The 19,961-nt window shown below is 33.9% G+C and overlaps 1 protein-coding gene across 1 annotated transcript; it reads left to right on the plus strand.

The window, feature by feature from the left end:
- Positions 1–708: 708 nt before the first annotated feature.
- LOC133180778 (organic cation transporter protein-like) lies at positions 709–19,638 on the plus strand. Its single transcript, XM_061315241.1, has 10 exons — positions 709–1,015; positions 4,767–4,998; positions 6,139–6,242; positions 9,528–9,682; positions 10,509–10,677; positions 11,458–11,673; positions 11,963–12,189; positions 12,338–12,519; positions 18,459–18,610; positions 18,717–19,638. Exons 1-10 carry the CDS (start codon positions 873–875, stop codon positions 18,823–18,825), a joined length of 1,689 nt encoding a protein of 562 aa, XP_061171225.1. The 5' UTR covers positions 709–872; the 3' UTR covers positions 18,826–19,638.
- The last annotated feature ends 323 nt before the right edge of the window (positions 19,639–19,961 follow it).

The raw sequence follows: 19,961 nt of genomic DNA on the forward strand, positions 1-19,961 counted from the left end.
TATCCCTTCAAAAAAAAAAAAAAAAAAAAAAAAAAAAAAAAAAAAAAAACAGGGACCACTCTCGACGGTGAGTTATATATATTAAAGAAAGTGGCTTGTTAATGAGGGTGGACAGCCCCTCCCCCCTCCCCCCTCCCACCCCGACGACCCACCCGTATCTTGTGTTTTGGGAAAATTTTATTTTACCCTTTTTTGTTTGGATATTTTTGGGGGGATTTTTTTGAGTGGATATGGATCCCTGAAAAAAATTCCCAGATCCGCCCTTGTGGTAAATGAATGATGGAATTATGGAGCACTGATTGGCCGTTTAGTCAATGAACTTACGGAGGTTTTTTTTCCTCTGATGTAGAACATGAGGTCAAATCTTGACCGTAGTATGCGCAGTTAATGAACGATGGCATGATTTACGCATATACCTGCGTTTTTACCTGATAAATCAATCGAAAATTTACTTTTATTTGTGAAGCAACATGTTGTCATCTTAAGGTTGACCTCCTTATCGGAGGTTCTCGTGTTGACAGATTCATTCTATAATCATTATAAATGCGCACTTCTAAACAAAAATACGATAAAATTTGGATTGACAACACTCGACGTATAATACAAATACAATTTTGTGCCAAAATACAAACAGCGTAATTTTCCACGGCAAGTAGGCCGGAACAGTACAATCAACTAAGTTATAAATAAACGGGGATACCCCGTGCACCAGATCAGCTGGTGACCTACGAAGAGTACGCAGCATTCCCTGGCTTTGCATATCGCTGTAAATTTTGACCAAGGATTTTATTCGGTGATAAATTTGGAGAATTTTAGAGAGGCCTAAACAGACAGACGGACAAAGTGACAGCAGTTTAATTCCGCCAGTCGTGATGACGTACGATAGCGTTCTGAGACAGGTGGGCGAGTTTGGGAGGTACCAGAGGAGGGTCTACGTTCTCCTTTGTCTCCCCATCATCACCAGCGCCATGCAGGTTATGGTGACCGTCTTCATCCTGGGGGTCCCCAATCACAGGTTAGTGTACATACCCTCATCCCCTTTACCCTTCAGTGCCACGATTCTGAGTACACCCATCACGGGTCAGGGTCCCGCGATTTCAGCTCAATACTTTTTTTACGGCCTGTCTTTAAAGTTGATCAATAAATTTATTTATTTATTTTGCATACCTCCACCCTGTTTCAGATTCAACTCAATACTGTTTTACGGTATGTCTAAAGTTTCTTTGTTTGTTTGTTTGATTGATTGATTTATTATTTATTTATTTCATATTTTTGAATTAAAAAATTATTATTCTTTTATATTCATTTATTTTTTATTATTTCGTCTTTTCTTTTAAACTTCTTTGCTTGAGATTCATCTTTACACTCAGTTAAATGTTTTAATGTTAAAAATTCTCCTTTGGCCTCCATATTGACACGCAAACCTGATATCTTGTTAACCCTCCCCCCCCCTCCCCCGATAAAAAATAACAATTTTAATTTTGATTTAAATAATAATTTTATAAAATCTACTTTAAAATAACAAGACTCCATCATTTCAAGTTTAAAAACTCAAAAATTGTTAATGTTTATAACTTATGTGGTTTTAATGCTCAAACTGGTGGTTTTATATGTTCATCACGGCTGTGCAAAACTAAATTCCTTTTTTACAACGAAGTATTGATGACATAAAATATTTTTTTTTTTGCTAATCGACAACATGTATAGAGAGGTGCTTCTACAACTTTTATTTATAGCCTTGAACGCTAAGAAAAGTTATTTATCGAAGGCCGAACTGATAAACTCTCAAACATGTAACGAGTGTCAACGATTAGCCAACAATCGGGAGAGATTTGCCCTATTTCCAGTGCACCCTGGTTTTTGCCCCAGTGCCATAAATACATGTGCATGAGAGAGAGAGAGAGAGAGAGAGAGAGAGAGAATCTTGGTCTTGTCCGATTTCTAGAGCACTCCGAGCAATGCCCGAACGTCGAAATGTGTGCAAGATAGAGGGCATATATCATATGAGAAATGACATTTTTGTGTAATTATTGTATAATAATAGGATGGGGTGATATAAGTCGACTACTTTTTGCAGATCCTGCATGCTCTCTCCATGTATGTTATAATCTATCACCCAGAATGCACGTGTAAAATCAGGTTAGTTACGTGGATCTCAAGAAACAGAGAGAACCAATGCCGGAACGTTAGCAAATAAGTGGCGGATTTGATATATCATTTCGCTGGCGGAACATGAAGATTTGTCGGGTTTATTGATAAGATCTTTAAGTCATCACTATAACTCTGTAGTTATTATGAACGTCTACATATTTTTGGAAGCTGTGTAATTTCCTTTTTTTTTTCTAACCCTTGGGTTAGTTAGATATTTTATTACTGGCGAATACTCCGTGTACATAATTATAAACCTTGGCCGATTTCTACGGTTTATAGATATATTCCGTTAACAAGTACTGACAATTATAATATCATTAAGTGCACGTGCACTCTTAGAGAATGTGTGTAAGGTATGTGGGTCTCATTATTATAATTGCCTCAGCAAAAATTATATATTACTTTCATACCAGCTTCTACTCGTTAATTAACGAATATATTTAATGAAGTGTTTAATATTCAAATAAAATATTTTAATTATTCAACATTTGAAAATTATTTATTTTTAGTACTTGAAAATTATCCGGGACTTGGAATTGAATTGGTACTTCGAAACATTATGTCAAAAAATAAATTTAATGATTACATTGTACAGTTTACGTCATCAAATTTCTTGGGTTCATGTTTTTTTTTTTTTTTTTTTTTTTTTTTTTTTTTCCATTTATGAACAAGTAATTCACAGTTTTAAGCAGAAGTCTCTGATGAGACTGTAGCTCTACTGGTCTGTACGTATAACAAAAGAAAAGTAGCACTTGGATTTGAAATTTGCAACATGCAACAATAAATAGAATTATGTATCTTAATGTAGTCTACTTCTGTGCCAAGTTATATTGAAATCAAATGAAAACTGTAGGAGGAGTAGCGTTTTGAAAGTAATTTACGGAAATTTCTATTTTTAGTAACCATGACAACACCATTCACCGAAATAAACAAAACGGAAATACATATTATGTATCGTAGTGTATTCTAATTGTGTGCCAAATTAGATTAAAATCAGACCAAAACTGTAGGAGGAGTAACGTTTTACGGGAATTTCACAAAAATTTCTATTTTAAGTAACTATGGCAACACTGTTCATTGAATTCAAAAACCGATGCATTAAATTATGTATCTTAGTGTAGTCTACTTGTGTGCCAAGTTATATTGAAATCGGACCAAAACTGTAGGAGGAGTAGCGTTTTAAAGGAATTTCACAGAATTTTCTATTTTTAGTAACCATGGCAACACCGTCCATCGAAATCAAAAACCGATGCACTAAATTATGTATCTTAGTGTAGTCTACTTGTGTGCCAAGTTATATTGAAATTGGACCAAAACTGTAGGAGGAGTAGCGTTTTGAAAAATTGTTTACTGACAGACGGACAGACAGACAGACAGACAGACAGACAGACAGACGGACGGACGACGGACACCTTACTATCGCATAAGCTCTTCTGGTCTCTGACCAGTAGAGCTAAAAAAAATCACAATCTGATTAAAATCAGATCTTTGTCTGATGCGACTATCAGAATTTCGGAGCGTAACAAAGATCTGATTTTAATCAGATTGAAAAAATCAAAAAATTCTTTTAAGGAGTCTTTTCAACTATTTTTTTTTAATCTCAAAAATATGACACTTAATTTATAAGAAAAACCTCATGAGGAAGTAAGCATAAGAGTTCAAAATTAGACAGGGGGGGGGGGGGGGAGATACATTTCTCTTCGGAAACCTTCAGGTTTTATTCTGGAAACGTATAAATGTCGAAACGGTGAAGGTAAAACATGCCTCGTTTATGTAATAGACCTATTATAATTACTTCTCCAGCCTTTTTACTTGTATTTGTGACAAGAAACCTATGATTGTTCATCTTCACAAGTTTTCCGTCCCAGGTTCAATTTTATATGTAACTTATCGAAAAAGAAAAAAAAGAAAATAATGTCGGAAAACTTGGAAAAAATAGAACTCACACATTTTTCTGAAAGTTTTTTTTTGAGTAATTTAGCTTAATTTAGCTTTAATAAAACATATGTATCTGGGTTGATAAACATCTACTTATAAGAATATGATTTCTATTTTTAAGAACAATTCAGAAGCGAAATAGAGCCTAATCAGATCCTCTCTTGATTCCTTTTTTTCAATTCAAAATCGTTCTTCTTATCCCTGCACAATTTTAACTCTTTTTAAATCTTTTCCTTAAAAAAAATAAGAATATCAAACAAGATCAGACCTGGGAAAATTTAAAGAAATGTTTCCACGTTGAATTAACTGAATGGACGATTTCTTAAATAAATGATATCATTCTGTAAATTATATTTTCAATTTTATCCGATTCTTGACATTTTTAGTCCGGTAATAGAGGCACAGAATTCACAGCGTCAGAGGTTCTGGGTGGCTACGAGTTGACCCAGGGTCCCTGACGTTATGAGGATGCATTCGAGACAGAGATCAAGCGGCAAATTAATGAGATTAAGAGAGATCTATTTTTGTATCATTTAACGGGGGGGGGGGGGGGGGCACCAACAGCCTTGAGGTTATTTCCCTTCAGACCAAGCGATATACCCTAAAATTATCATATCTATAGAGCAATGGTGGAGATAGAGAATAAATTATTATTAAAAAAATGTTTTAATCTATAGGTGTGCTATCTCAGAAAACGATACCTACGCGATACAGGGCACAGGACACGAAATGATGATTAACCGCAGTGTGCCGCCTTCCAAATTTCCTCTGTTGTCACCTTACTCACAATGTGATTTATACAGTTACCATAGCGACAACGAATCAAGTATCGAAGATTCCAGCTTTATCCGGAAGTGCTCGAAATGGGTTTACGACAAGACGGATTTTCTGAGTACTTTTGTGACCGAGGTTTGTTCAATATATATACATGTAATTTAATACAAAAAAAGTGCAATCTCCTTTTCAGTAGCCGATTTTTAGCGAAGGATGTATATTTATAGAAGCTGGAATTTGGTCCCTGTTTTGGCTCCCCTATCAATAATCTACTGTTAAATTTTCAGAAAACGTACATAGGTGTACAATGATCATTAAATCCTTTTATTTTCTGACTGACGTTTTTCATATAAATTGTTAGGCCATTATTTTCACATGGCGGGTGTGACCGGTCGACAGGGGGATGGTTACTCCTCCATGGCACCTGATCCCATCTCTGTTTTTTTTTTTTTAGAGATCGGTGTTTGCTCTGCTCCCAATTTGTATTGTTTCAATGGACTTTTGAACTTGATTACTGTTCGTTATCTTCATATTTCCTTAATGCAAATTTTTTTTTTTACAAATACAAATTTTTTTACAAATACTAATTGGAACAATACAAATTTTCAATTTGTATTGTTCCAATTGCATCTTGATAAAAAAAAAATACAAATAGAAAATGATAGAATACAAATGGAAAATTAAGTAAAATATAAATGAAAAATTATACGATACAAATGGAAAAGACCGAACATTGCAAAGCTTGAAATGCCATAATATTCTATGATTTTTCATTAATTTATATTCCATAATTTTTATCTGTATTTTAAAACTTTCCATTGGTAATCTTAAATTTTTCATTTGTATGAACAATTTTCCGTTTGTATTGTTTTTTTTTCAATTGTATTGTTTAATTGTTATTTGTATTGTACATTTTTTGAATAAATTTTTTGTACAATTTTCCATTTCTATTCTATAATTTTCCATTTTTATTTTATTTTTTCCTATCTGGAATATTATAAAGTGCAATTGGAAAATTATATAATACACATGAAAAATTATACAAGAAAATAAAAAAATTATGCAATACAAATGGAAAATCATAGAATACAAATGAAATATTATAGAATACAAATTAACAATTTTACAATCCAATTGAAATTTACTATACAAATGGAAAATTATTCAATAGAAATAGAAAGATCGAATATTGCAACGTTTGACATGCCAGAATCCTAATAGTTGTAAAATTTTAAAGAACTTCAATAATTCCTCTTCATTGCATCAAATTTTCAGGTAGACCTCGTCTGTCACAAGAAGTCTTACGTCACCCACACTGTGATGTCATTTATGGCGGGATTCATGGTCGGAGCATTCGCGTCTGGTGTAGTCGCCGATGCGTAAGTTTATTTTTTTTTTTCGTTTTCGAAGAAAAGGTGCCTATAAAAAATCAGCAAAGTCGACAGAGCAGCAACAATTTAACAAAGCAAAAAGCGCGTCCCTGTTGTGCATTTTTAATTTTTTTTTTTTTTTTTTACCATTCTCCTTATTGGTTTTTCTTTTGATAAAAAAAGAGACAATTGACAATATCAGAATATCTTCTTATGATATTTACATGCACCTCAATAGGAATTTGATTTGTTTGAAGATCGATCGCCTTATTGTAGGTTATTAATTCAATTATTTTTATATACATATAAATAGAGAGAGAGAGAGAGAGAGAGCAGGAAAATATATATGATATAATTAACATTATTACATACAGTCAAATGAAAACACAATGTCACCTTGATGAAAACTCGGGTTAATATCGAAGCAGAAAATTGACCCAGATAAATGCATACTTTCCTTCAAGGCGATCGTTCAGATGTTTACACGGTGTACATAGAGGTTATATGTTTATTTAATTCTTTATCGGTGTCAAGTAAATTCTGACCACTCAGCAAATTTTTATACTGTTATGTTCAGAAGCTCTCATGGCACACGTGCCAGGCATGCGCTCTAACAGATATGTCACATTGGAGGTAGCTGATAACCTGTGGCTCTATTCAACAACAACAAAAAAAAAATCTTACGACGAAAAAAATATTCTCCCATACATAATTCTCTAAGCTATAGTGGGTCACAAATAATTTACGTTTCTATTACATTTGATCACATTATGAATCATATTTACATTAGATTATATTGTAAATCATATTTATGGAAAAAATAAACATCTTTATTACGCAAAAATACACCGTTGTCAAAGAGGAAGGGCGTATTTGTCATAAAATCAGCACGAATCAAGTTTACGAATTTAAGAATTATTCATACTAGTAGTACATGTAGTTTAAAGTATCCAAGTCAATTTGGTCTATTACGGCTGGACAGACTGATCACTCTACGAAAGCTTTGCAGACAGGAAAATGTTATATATCATTGAAATTTATGTCAAAAATTGTAATATTTAAGCCTCAGTGCCTGCTTAATATCTTAACAGCTACGACACCCTAGCTAATATTTACATAATCAATGAAGAACAAAATTGTGATAAGGTTGAGTCAAATGCAAATGTATTCAAAATTTCAGTGGGTTTTGCTCTCGATGCAACAGAATCAAAATTTGATTTTAAATTAAAATTCTAAAAATAAGTAAATAAAATCAAACTCACATAAATTTATGACTAGACTGCTGGTTTAGAAAATTAAAAAAAAAAAAATTAAAAAAAAAAAACTCAAAGCGAGGATCAAACCAAAACATATTGATTCTTTTACGTCAAGGACAGATACATGTTACACGTACAACTGTACTACATTTTGGAAAAGGTTCATATGTCATGGTCTTTGGATCTTCTCTCCATTTTATACAAATGTTTCCTCGTTTGTACAGAGTGCATGACCCAGAGATAGCAAATGTATAGAAGACGTGTTTTAAAATGTAATATATTTGTTCTAAATGACTCTTTTAGCCATACTTCATGGCATATCATAGTAACCAAAACACAACATTGGGAAAATATTTCCTTTTCCTATATCATATATATAGGACCCGATTCATCAACAGAATGCTAATATATCATGTGACGGATCACTGAAATTTTCACTTTTGAACAAATCTAGCACAATTTCTTGATTTAGCTGAAGTTTGAATTAGCTCTCTATAGCTTGATTTAGCTAATCAACATAACTTGATGTAGCAATTTTTCATAATTTTTTTCCTAAATGTGCAATTTCCTTATTGTATTTAAAAAAAGTCGCACTTAGATGCAGTGAAATTTTTCAACTTTGAACTCCTCTGAAAACAATGCAAAAAAATGGAAAACAAGAGGCCCATGGGCCACATCGCTCACCTGAGTAACTTTGGCCATGCTGTTCATTACCAGACTCCCCCCTTGTAATACCTATTGTGGCCCCACCCTCCCCCCAGGGGCCATGATTTGAACAATTTAGAATCTACACTACCCCAGGATGCTTCCACATAAGTTTCAGTTTTTCTGGTCCAGTGGTTCTTGAGAAGATTTTTAAAGATTTTTTCTATATATTTCAATGTAAAACTTGGGATTCCCCCTATTGTGGCCCCGCCTTAATCCCTGGGTCATGATTTGAACAATTTCGAGTGTACACTACTTGAGGATGCTTCCACATAAGTTTCAGCTTTTCTGGCCCAGTGGTTCTTGAGGAGAAGATTTTTAAAGATTTTTCCTATATATTTCAATGTAAAACTTGTATTTCCTATTGTGGCCCCGCCCTACCCCCGGGGGTCATGATTTGAACAATTTAGAATCTACACTACCCCCAGGATGCTTCCACATAAGTTTCAGCTTTTCTGGCCCAGTGGTTCTTGAGAAGAAGAATTTTAAAGATTTTTCCTATATATTTCAATGTAAAACTTGTATTTCCTATTGTGGCCCCGCCCTAACCCCGGGGGTCATGAATTGAACAATTTAGAATCTACACTACCCCAGGATGCTTCCACATAAGTTTCAGCTTTTCTGGTCCAGTGGTTCTTGAGAAGAAGATTTTTAAAGATTTTTCCTATATATTTCAATGTAAAACTTGGATTCCCTATTGTGGCCCCACCCTACCCCCGGGGGTCATGAATTGAACAATTTAGAATCTACACTACCCCAGGATGCTTCCACATAAGTTTCAGCTTTTCTGGCCCAGTGGTTCTTGAGAAGAAGATTTTTAAAGATTTTTCCTATATATTTCAATGTAAAACTTGTATTTCCTATTGTGGCCCCGCCCTACCCCCGGGGGTCATGATTTGAACAATTTAGAATCTACACTACCCCAGGATGCTTCCATATAAGTTTCAGCTTCACTGGCCCTGTGGTTCTTGAGAAGAAGATTTTTTAATGACCCCACCCTATTTTTGTCTTATCTTGATTATCTCCCCTTGTGAGGGGACTTGGCCCTTCATTTTAACAATTTAAATTCCCCTTTACCCAAGGATGCTTTGTACTAAGTTTGGTCAAAATTGGCCCAGTGGTTCTTGAGAAGAAGTCAAAAATGTGAAAAGTTTACAGACGGACGGACAGACAGACGGACAGACGGACAGACGGACGGACGGACGACGGACAAAATGTGATCAGAAAAGCTCACTTGAGCCCTCGGCTCAGGTGAGCTAAAAAACTAATATTTTTTGCAATTACTTGAAGTAATCAGTTATAATAATTATCATTATTATGATTTTTTTTGTAGATTCGGGCGTAAGAAAGGACTTCTGTTGAGCCTCGCTTTACATATCATCCCTAACATCATTGTGACCTTTGTCAGTGACCTCTTGACCTTTATGTGCCTACGTTTCCTATCGGGGGCCTCCGTTGGGGGTCTTTTGGCTGTGTCCTTTACTATGAGTAAGTTATTACCGTTATATATTTGTTGTTTAAATCAAATGTCCCAATTTTCATGAGTAAGAGTTCTACATGAATTAGTTTTTTTGTAAGGTGGAAGAGTAAACATGTTACCCTCTTTCTTTCTGGAATGACAATAGTGGTAATGACTGGCGCATGCAACTTTATCCATGGTAAAGATCTGGAACAAAATAACAGCAATTATTTGAAAATGAAGGAAAATATCTCGGATTGAAATGCAAATTTCAGATACTTTAATTGTTAGAAAAATTTATGAGTTTATTTGGAGGATTCTGAGCCTATCTTAAATCCATACACTAGTCACTACCACCGGTCAAAGTATATGGAATAGCTTTCTGTGATATCTATGCGTTCTATGGAGAGGGGTGTAGCTTGATAACGCACTAAATAAATGTAATTAAAAATACTTATGTAATCAATATGTTCTTCATCAGTAATGATTTACGTTTTGTATGATGGCTTTGGACAATTGCATCTTTCAAAACTGAGCATGAAGTTAGTTTTATATAGTCAAGAAATAAAGTAGAAAGTGAAAGTATGTATATTTGAGTTGTTTGAGTATTTTTCCTTTATATGGTATGAATTATGAAGAAAATATATCTGTTTTGTAAGGAAGAATAATCGAATTTATCTTAAACTAACGCAAACACATTTCAAAACATGGTCATTATAACTTTAAAAAGTTGTTTAAAAACTTCTGTGGTATCAAATTGTATTCTTTTTTGGAGAAGGTGGTAAACATATCGGTCGAACATTTAGAAATTTCCATTATATATATGTTTTTTGATATACAATTATTTTCTAATAGTAATGGAGTTGGTGGGTCCATCATATCGAATGATGTCCGGGATCGCATTGGAGCATTTCTGGGCTTTTGGCGCTGTGATACTCGCACTGCTTGCATACTTGATCAGGGACTGGCGCTATCTTAACCTCGCCGTGTCCGTCCCCGCCCTACTATTTATACCCTACATATGGTGAGCAGTTTTCTAATTTTTATCAATAGGATTGAAATGATCAAGAAAAAAGCCTCTTCATGGTGCAAAAAGCTGAACACGACTTGTAAATAGTCAAAAGCCGTATTAGTTTTTCTATCTCCGATATCAGCACTGGAGTATATAAACCCTTTGCAATTGTTACACGATTGTTTTTAGCTGGTCGCTACGGCGTGTAGTGCATATTCTTTCTTTCCCCCTTTTTTTAATACACATGTTTTTTTTTGAATGTGCATTTGTGTTTGTTTCACTTTGAAATGCATTGACCTATGCAGTAGATATTGCATATCTTTGGTAACTTTCTGACCTGGCAGAAGCATACAGTAGTCATTTTTGTCGTGCCCAAATATATCTCAATGACAATGGAGGAGACGTCGGCAGAGGTGAAATCTGTAAAATAAAATACACTGAACGTGAACAAGACTGAGGTTTATATAGGAGCTGAAGGAACATAGTGTAGAAAAGAAAAATATGGCGGACAAAGATAACTCTCCAACTTTCTTTTACGAATCGTGTTCAGCTTTAACATTCTATATATGCGTCGATTAATGTTTGACAACCTAGTATTTAAACACATTCATTTAATTTAGTAAATGTGATACACTCATTTAAGCAAAAGAACTAATGCTAAAGTACACGTTTTCTTGGATGCAGATATATTTAAATAGATGTTCAATCCAAAACGTAGAGTTCCTCTACGTAATTAGGGACTAGGATACCAGTTTAATCAAGGTTTTGATCTCCGTTTCCTTCATTTTTAAGCGTCATCCCAGAATCATCTAGATGGCTTTTAACTAAAGGAAGAGAAAAAGAAGCCGAAGATATTCTCCGCCATGCAGCTCATGTAAATAACCGGAAACTTCCTGAAAAACTCTTCGACTACGATGAAACGTTCGAAAACGACCGATGCATTCCGGTGTGGCAACTGTGTGTTACGCCAAAACTTCTTTTCAGATCAGTGATCATTTTTTTTAACTGGTAAGTAACTGACTGTGTAGTAAAACAGGACAGATCTATCTATATAATACCTGGTTTAAGTATTCATTGCTTAAAGAATAATCCTAGAATGCTTTGTAAGTGATTTGTGCCTTGTAAGTTTTTAGATGGTCCATTTTATCAGATTTTGTGAGACTAATTTGCAGTAATATAAAATGTTACCATTTTCACGTTTTAATGGTATTACTTGCATAAAGAAAACAAATCCAATCATACAGAGTACTAGTACAGAAGTGATTCTTGTTACCATGGCGATATTATTTATATACAGGATGGTTGTCAGCATGTTATTTTTTGGCCTCTCTTTGAATGTCGGAAACCTCGGTGGCGACATCTACATTAACTTCTTGCTAACAAGTCTGGCTGAAGTCGTAGGGTACTCAATTCCCCTGGTAGCGCTGAAGTGTCTGGGTAGAAAACCAGTTTACGTTAGTTCTCTCCTAGTAGGTGGCGCTGCGTGTATTTTGACCATATTTCCAGTTCTGTATGGCAATGCTAGTGAGTACATTAAATTGATAAACAAACGTAAAACTTTATTGTATTAAGAATGACAGAGACCATTTTATTTGTGATTGAGCGTTTCTGGAAATAGTAATATAAAAAACCCTGCTTTCAAAATGAACGTGATATTGTTGCTGTTTTTCAGGCGTGCAGTGGAGCGTTGTTGGTTTGTCTGTTATCGGGAAGATCGGGGCCTCTACAGCGTTTGCCACCATCTATCTTTTTTCCGCTGAACTATTCCCGACTGTCGTCCGGAATTCCGCCATGGGTGTTAGTTCACTGTGTGCTCGGATCGGGGGAATGATATCGCCATATATCGCTGTTATTGTAAGTATATGTACATATATATATATATATATATATATATATATAGTAATTATGCCATATATACATCTATCATTGTATGTCGCCATAAATAGCTGTTATTGTATATAAGAACATATCCCAGTGTGGCGATAAATAGCTGTTATTTTAATTACAGATACAGATACATAGATAATAATATCGCTATATATAATAGCTATACTTGTTTGTCGCCAATATTACAATAGCAAATACACACCTGCACTGTAAATAATTTTCTGCAATGGTTGCGACTCTTAATCCCTGCATTAACAAACAAAGAAAGACATTTTATTATTTATACATGTATTTATATCTGTATAAATAATTCGTAACGTTTTATGGTTCGACTATTAGGGCAAACACAGTTGTATTTATTACTGCATCCAAAAAAAAAAAAAACAACAAACAAACAAACAAACAAACAACAACTCTTGCATTAGATCCACCTCTTTATCACTGAATGCATTAAAAGGTTAAAGGCCGAACGCACTCAGTGTAGACTTGGACATCACATGTTTCGTCACATATTAGTAGCGCTTCCAAAACGATGTCTAAAAGGCATTGACATTTGTGAACTGCTTCGTGCACGTGTGGCATTCGGCAAATGCAAATTTTTGCGCACACAATGTCACATGACATGACGAACTACTTTGCTATGCAAAAGTATTCAGTTACGTGGTGAATAAACTTATAGAACATTTTCTCAATGTGCTATAGAATTTCATTCACTTCCCGAAACGGAAGTGCGTCTTGTTTCTTTAGGTGGCAGGGGATAGTTTCGTACTAAAGACCCAGTCAAATTTCTTAAAAAATTGAGATATCCCCTGTTTGATGTGATATTTTATGTAGAAAAATGATTAGAATAATTATGGGACACATTTGCAGTGTAGCAGAGTGCTTGCTGAAAAAAATGATGTGCAACATGTAGGTGTCACTATGACGCTTATCATATACAGAGTTGTAAATGCGAAACTAAGACACGTGGTCAGTTGCAGAGGAAATTCAGCTGAAAAGCAGTAGGCCTTAGAAGAAGGTGTGTATCTCAGAGGGAAGGTGAATGACCCCATATCAATTGGTGAATTTTTATTAGGGCTTGCATTGATTTACAGACTACTGGGTGTTTTATCCTGCTCGCTCGGGCCTGGGGGTGGGTTGTATGGGTATGAATGAGGCCCAAATCTTGGAAAAACAAGCCAAAATTTGGGGAGTCCCCAGGTGCATTTTTGGTACATGTGCACTCTAATACGCAGATTACATGTAATTTGTTGACATAACTTGTGAGCCATGGGCATATGAAGTGTAATTAATTAGCCCCTGGAAAACTGTCCCCATGTACATGTTTTTATGGATCGCATGTATATGTGTACCCCCTCGGCATATGTTTGGCATTAAAAAAAACTATCCTCTGCCACCTTCAAGAAAACACCAATTTTCAGAAATATGTAATTTAGTCTAATTCTTCTCTAAATAAGTTTATTGATGTATGCCATTTTCAAAACTCACCACATTTCTTTCATTTGACTCTTATTCATTTAGGTAGATAGACCTAAACACAAGGGGGGTAAACCTTTCCCAGTTCACATTTTCAAAGAGTTTGAAGCATCAGCATAACAAATCTTAACAGAGTAAGGCAATTTTTTTTCTGAGAAAAATTTATCTGCTTAAAAATAATAGTTTGGGCACTGTCACATATATTTTATCAAATTTTGATGCAATTACTTAGTATTAATTAAAATTAAAGGGGCTTAATTATTGCGATATCACTGAAATTACATAAATTTACTCTTTTTTACATGTATTTCACTAAATATCATTATTTTGAAAAAAGAATGAGTCAGTATGCAGAAATATCAGTTCACAGAACCACATTTATTCAAAGAATTGCTGTGCTTTAATTTTTTTTCAAATTAGACCCATTTTACTATTGATGATTACATAAAAAAATACCTCCCTCCCCTTCATTCTCCCCCTCATTTGTCTTCTATAATGTGATAGAACTTAAACTTTTCATTATTTTCATATAGATTATATATTTTTCTTTAAATTAGAACAAAACAGATGGTCTTTTTACATATTTAATGAACAAAATATCAAAAATATGTACATTTTCATGTAATTATTGGATTCTACTAAGCACCTGAAATTTACTCACAAATGCCAAGTAAGGACAGGATGATCACTTTAAATATTCAGGGGAATCAAATGCATGTATTTGATCATTCAGATATGTTGAAATTGAATGAAATATACTCAGAAAAAGGACAGTCAGGAAAATCAGATTTCCACAGTATATTTTCAATAGAATCAGGTAATGGTTGGAGGGGTAGGGTAGATAACTGCAATTTCCAGGGCACTTCTTCTTGAACCTTTGATGCAAGAGGGGTTTTTGTATATTACAATAAATATCCTGAAAAATAGATTAGGTTTTCTTTTTGCAAACAAGCTGTAGATGTATAAATTCAAGCAATTAAGAGGTAAAATGGGATTTCTCAAAACATCCAAAATAGGAGAGTATGTGTTACATGTGAGTACATTTCATCAAGGCATGCAATTCTTATTGAGTTTTTTATATGTAGCTGCATTTGAAATTGATCAAAGTTACCATTTAACACTGTTTTGATAAGAAATAGTTTCTTTTGGATTGTAGGAGTTGGTCATTTTTGAAGTAATGTGGTAGTTGTACTTAGTTTTATTTTATTTTAATTAATGCTATATATTTTATTTCAGGAATTAATCATTCATTCATTCATCCATACATCTATACAAGCGCTGCGCCTGCATTACTAATATATTATTTATTTTGTATGTTTAAATCATAAACATCCCTATTTAAATAATGGTTTAACCCAAAGACTATGGGTTAAGGTAGATATAAGGATTAGTCCATTTATAAATAAGGGTATTGTCTGTTTTCCTACATTCTATTGGTCAGTTGGTATTGTTTGGTCAATGTTGTCCATTCAGGCGGGAAACCTTTGTTTTAGGATTCCATTCAAAGATACTGTCTGAGAAGGGTGTAGCTAGAGATTTGTGATTGCTTAAAATTTAATATTTGATATTTTGGAGTATATTAAACACCCATAAACTGTAAGTAAACCTTTTATAAACACATCTAATGATCATAAACTAAAATTAAAGATAATGAATGAAAATAAAGTATTTTAATATAAACTTGCTAAATGAGTATGAATGTGTTAGAGTGAAAGTTCTAAAGTTATTAAAATTAAGATCGATATTGTAAAGTAAGAGCAAGTTATATGTTTTAATCTAATTCATGTAGATCTTTGGATTAAGATCTGGGTTTGAATTATTATGATTTTATAATTTATTAATCCATTAGGTCATCATGTAATAACTCTTTAAAGTCATCCTGATCAAGAGATAAATCACTCAGTTCCATACACTGGTATGTTAAACTCATATTTTTAAAGTTGTAAATATTTCAGTATAGAGAAATATAATTTAGATCATTAATTCAGTAAGAGTTTCAAAGAGTTATCGCCCTTTGAATGCGTTTATATAAAGTGTAAAGTAATGGCTTAAATGAATGTTTTATGTGTTTAAATTGTGATCGTTTTGTGTTGTAAAGTGAATGTGCTTGTTTATATGTTGTCTATGTATTTATATGTTGTTATTGTTATTTTAGGGTTAATTTAAAACATTTAATTCATCTTGAAATCAACTATATATCTCCACGGAATAAATACTAAGAATCCAACCCTATATACCATCTTACAGTCATTTTTTAATTTCTACAAGAACCGGTTTTACAGTAACACAAAGAATATGGGGTTAAGGTGGTTGACCGACAATTGGTGGGGTCACTTATTTGCCTCTAACTTTTTTATTTTTCATTGAAATAAGACATATTTAGTATATTTTTACTCAGAATTGATTGCACTTTCTAGATATGGAAAGTTATTTTAATTGAAAAGCAAACTTTGAAAGTTAAAGGTGGCAGGGGATAGTTTCGTACTAAAGACCCAGTCAAATTTCTTAAAAAATTGAGATATCCCCTGTTTGATGTGATATTTTATGTAGAAAAATGATTAGAATAATTATGGGACACATTTGCAGTGTAGCAGAGTGCTTGCTGAAAAAAATGATGTGCAACATGTAGGTGTCACTATGACGCTTATCATATACAGAGTTGTAAATGCGAAACTAAGACACGTGGTCAGTTGCAGAGGAAATTCAGCTGAAAAGCAGTAGGCCTTAGAAGAAGGTGTGTATCTCAGAGGGAAGGTGAATGACCCCATATCAATTGGTGAATTTTTATTAGGGCTTGCATTGATTTACAGACTACTGGGTGTTTTATCCTGCTCGCTCGGGCCTGGGGGTGGGTTGTATGGGTATGAATGAGGCCCAAATCTTGGAAAAACAAGCCAAAATTTGGGGAGTCCCCAGGTGCATTTTTGGTACATGTGCACTCTAATACGCAGATTACATGTAATTTGTTGACATAACTTGTGAGCCATGGGCATATGAAGTGTAATTAATTAGCCCCTGGAAAACTGTCCCCATGTACATGTTTTTATGGATCGCATGTATATGTGTACCCCCTCGGCATATGTTTGGCATTAAAAAAAACTATCCTCTGCCACCTTTAGAGTAATGTAATGATTAATTCATTCATTTATGTTTCGAATAAATCTAACTCGACCTATGTTATAAGGTAATTGACATTCTGTACATTTGGTGCTTTAACGTAGACCGCAAGTTTGACATTTGAATATTACACATCCCGATCACATTCTATAAAAGGTGTACTTGTTTTTAAGAATTACATTAAAAGTTACTATTTGTTTCTTCTAAGCTTTCTGCAAGAACTAAATCTTCACGATAACTGCGGTACTGCTACTCGCCATTATCGCATGATATTGTGATAGCGAAGGAATTCTGGGATACTTACACACAAAATTTTGCTAGGCGTATGTGCAAATTTTAGTTCGAATTTCATCTTTTCTTACGTTAGTCATCAGAGCTCGCTGTGCTCACTATAAAGTGAGTATGTGAATTTATTGGTCCATATGGTAGACTGACGAAAGAGCCCACTTCCTAAGAAATCTTTCAAACAGAATGCATATTGAAAATGGGCTACATCGACCCCACGTGCTTTTTCTTTCATTAGTTCCACACGATTCTAGCTAAATCAAATTTCAAATTTTAATTTAAAATACTACGCGTCATTTTAACCATAAGTCAGAGTTATATGTATGAGAAGAGTAGATCTTTTTAAGTTTAACAGTCTACAATTCAAAATACCGTTTTTTAATAATATGAAGTTCACATTGATGCACGAAATTGCCGTTTCCAAATTAAAAAGGTGGTTAAACCATTTACAAAAGTTTTAATTTATCTGTTTTATCTGAAATAAGACTTTCACTTGTTACCACTACAGTGGAAGAACTCTGTCAACTTCAATAGATACTTAAATTTCATTCAGTCGGAGTTCCTAGGGGGAGTGATCAGTGTTCAGTCATTTTGCTTATGCAATCCTGTGATCGAATCCGAAATTCCTCCGAATATTATTCCTTTGAATTCCGATTTACTGTGTGGCACGCTAAACACTTGAATTCTGATTTTTCAAAAGCTACTAACAGAAGGTTGTAATAAAAAGTAGATAAGATTTTTTTCGGTGAACTTTATGCAATGCGAAATATGATATGTGTTAAAAGGTGAATCCGGCGGAGAAATGCATCTACTTGATGAATATCCCTCTTCCAATCGCATTGGAGGTTTGCATTGAGCTAAGTGGTGTCAGCAAATGATTGCTGATGGAAACTTCATCAGTAAAATTGATTAAGACACTATCTCTGCGGTCGTTTCATGAATAAAACAATTAACAAAAAGTGCATGTGATTTAAAAATTAACTTTTCTCTGCTTTAATTTTAATCTAGAATTGGCATTTTTTTTTTAGAACGAAGTTATAGGCGGAGACTTAGGGGTCGCCATGCCCCTACTGGTGTTCGGATTGTTTGCGTTTGTGTCTGGATTGTTAGCCTTGATACTTCCGGAAACTAAAGGGCGTCATCTACCGGAATCTATAAAAGACTCAATACAGTACACAAAGTAAATTCCTTCTAGTGAACAAAAATAATGATGCATTTACCGATATGTAATTATAAAAGAGGCAGAAAGTTTCATCATTTGCTCTAATGATGGTTTTCTTTTGCAGACAAACTATAATTGTTGAACCCAATGACGTAATCGACGCTTCACAACCTTTGACCCTAGATTTGCTGACGTCACCGGATGACGTAGTAACTATAAAGGACAAAAAGTAGATATGGAATCTCATTTTGTATTATTCACTGGTCCGAAATCACGAATGTTTCTATCATACGACGTGGATGAAATTCGTGTTAAGCTATAACTTATATCACTTGCTGTCTGAGACCATTTTTGTTCCGTTTCCGTCGGAACTCTTTTTATCTTGAATAGCATCATTCTACATAAAGAGAGGTTGCGTTATTAATCCAACACTGAAAAATGGGTTTCACATGACCTGTGTGTACAGATTGGAATATGATAGTTTCCCTCATACAGACCCTTTTCTCACTGCATACTGTAATAATTTAAGAACAACTGATCCAAATAGTTTTGTACAAAGCAAGACGCTGGCTTGAGTGGTTGATAAATCTTCATTAACGTCGCCAAGCTGACTTTTAGTTTTTTAAAAAATATGTTTTGCCTGTTTGTTTGTTTATTTAAATGAAATACATAAGGTTGTGTCTACAAATGTGTAAACGGTATTATATTTTATTTGATTTTATATGTCCATTGCTTTTGTAATTATTGCTTTTTATTAGTCCTGCCCTCCCCATCCCAAAAAAGTAATTAACATTTCATAATATACATTTGTGATGAACCATTATTTTACATATTGTGAATTAGGTTCTTTCACGTTTTTTTTAAAACTATTATTCAAAATATTGAAGAAAATTATTTCATTTTACGGAATATTATGGTAATGCATTAAATATTTTAAGGGTTATTTCCCTTATATTGCTTTGAGCAGTCTGAATATGTTAGCTATTTAGGCTTTCTCTCTCTCTTTCTCTGTGTTATTTTATAATCTCTGAGAATATTAAATTTGCTGAGCTATTTAGAAGTTGTTTTTCTTTCATTTCCAACATGGATTTATGTGGATAATGTTGTTAATCTCTATTATTTGTGGTGTTATATACACATCCTAGCACAGACAGTACGATGCCATTTGAAATTGTATATATAGATGCGAAAAATACCCACACAGAATAATTAGAAATATCTTGTATATGAAAGTAGCTAGAACATTAGAGCCTTTACAACTTTTTGACAATGTGTGAATATGATGATCAAATGATTTCTTTATTGAGATAGGTATAAGATGTCTATCAAAATTTTAAGTTTTTTTTTTCTAAATTTCAAAACAAAATTA

This window comes from Saccostrea echinata, unplaced genomic scaffold, assembly GCF_033153115.1.
Source record: "Saccostrea echinata isolate AGI-Se365-2 ecotype Australia unplaced genomic scaffold, CSIRO_AGI_Sech_v1 ptg000007l, whole genome shotgun sequence".
NCBI classification, from domain to species: Eukaryota; Metazoa; Mollusca; class Bivalvia; order Ostreida; family Ostreidae; genus Saccostrea; species Saccostrea echinata.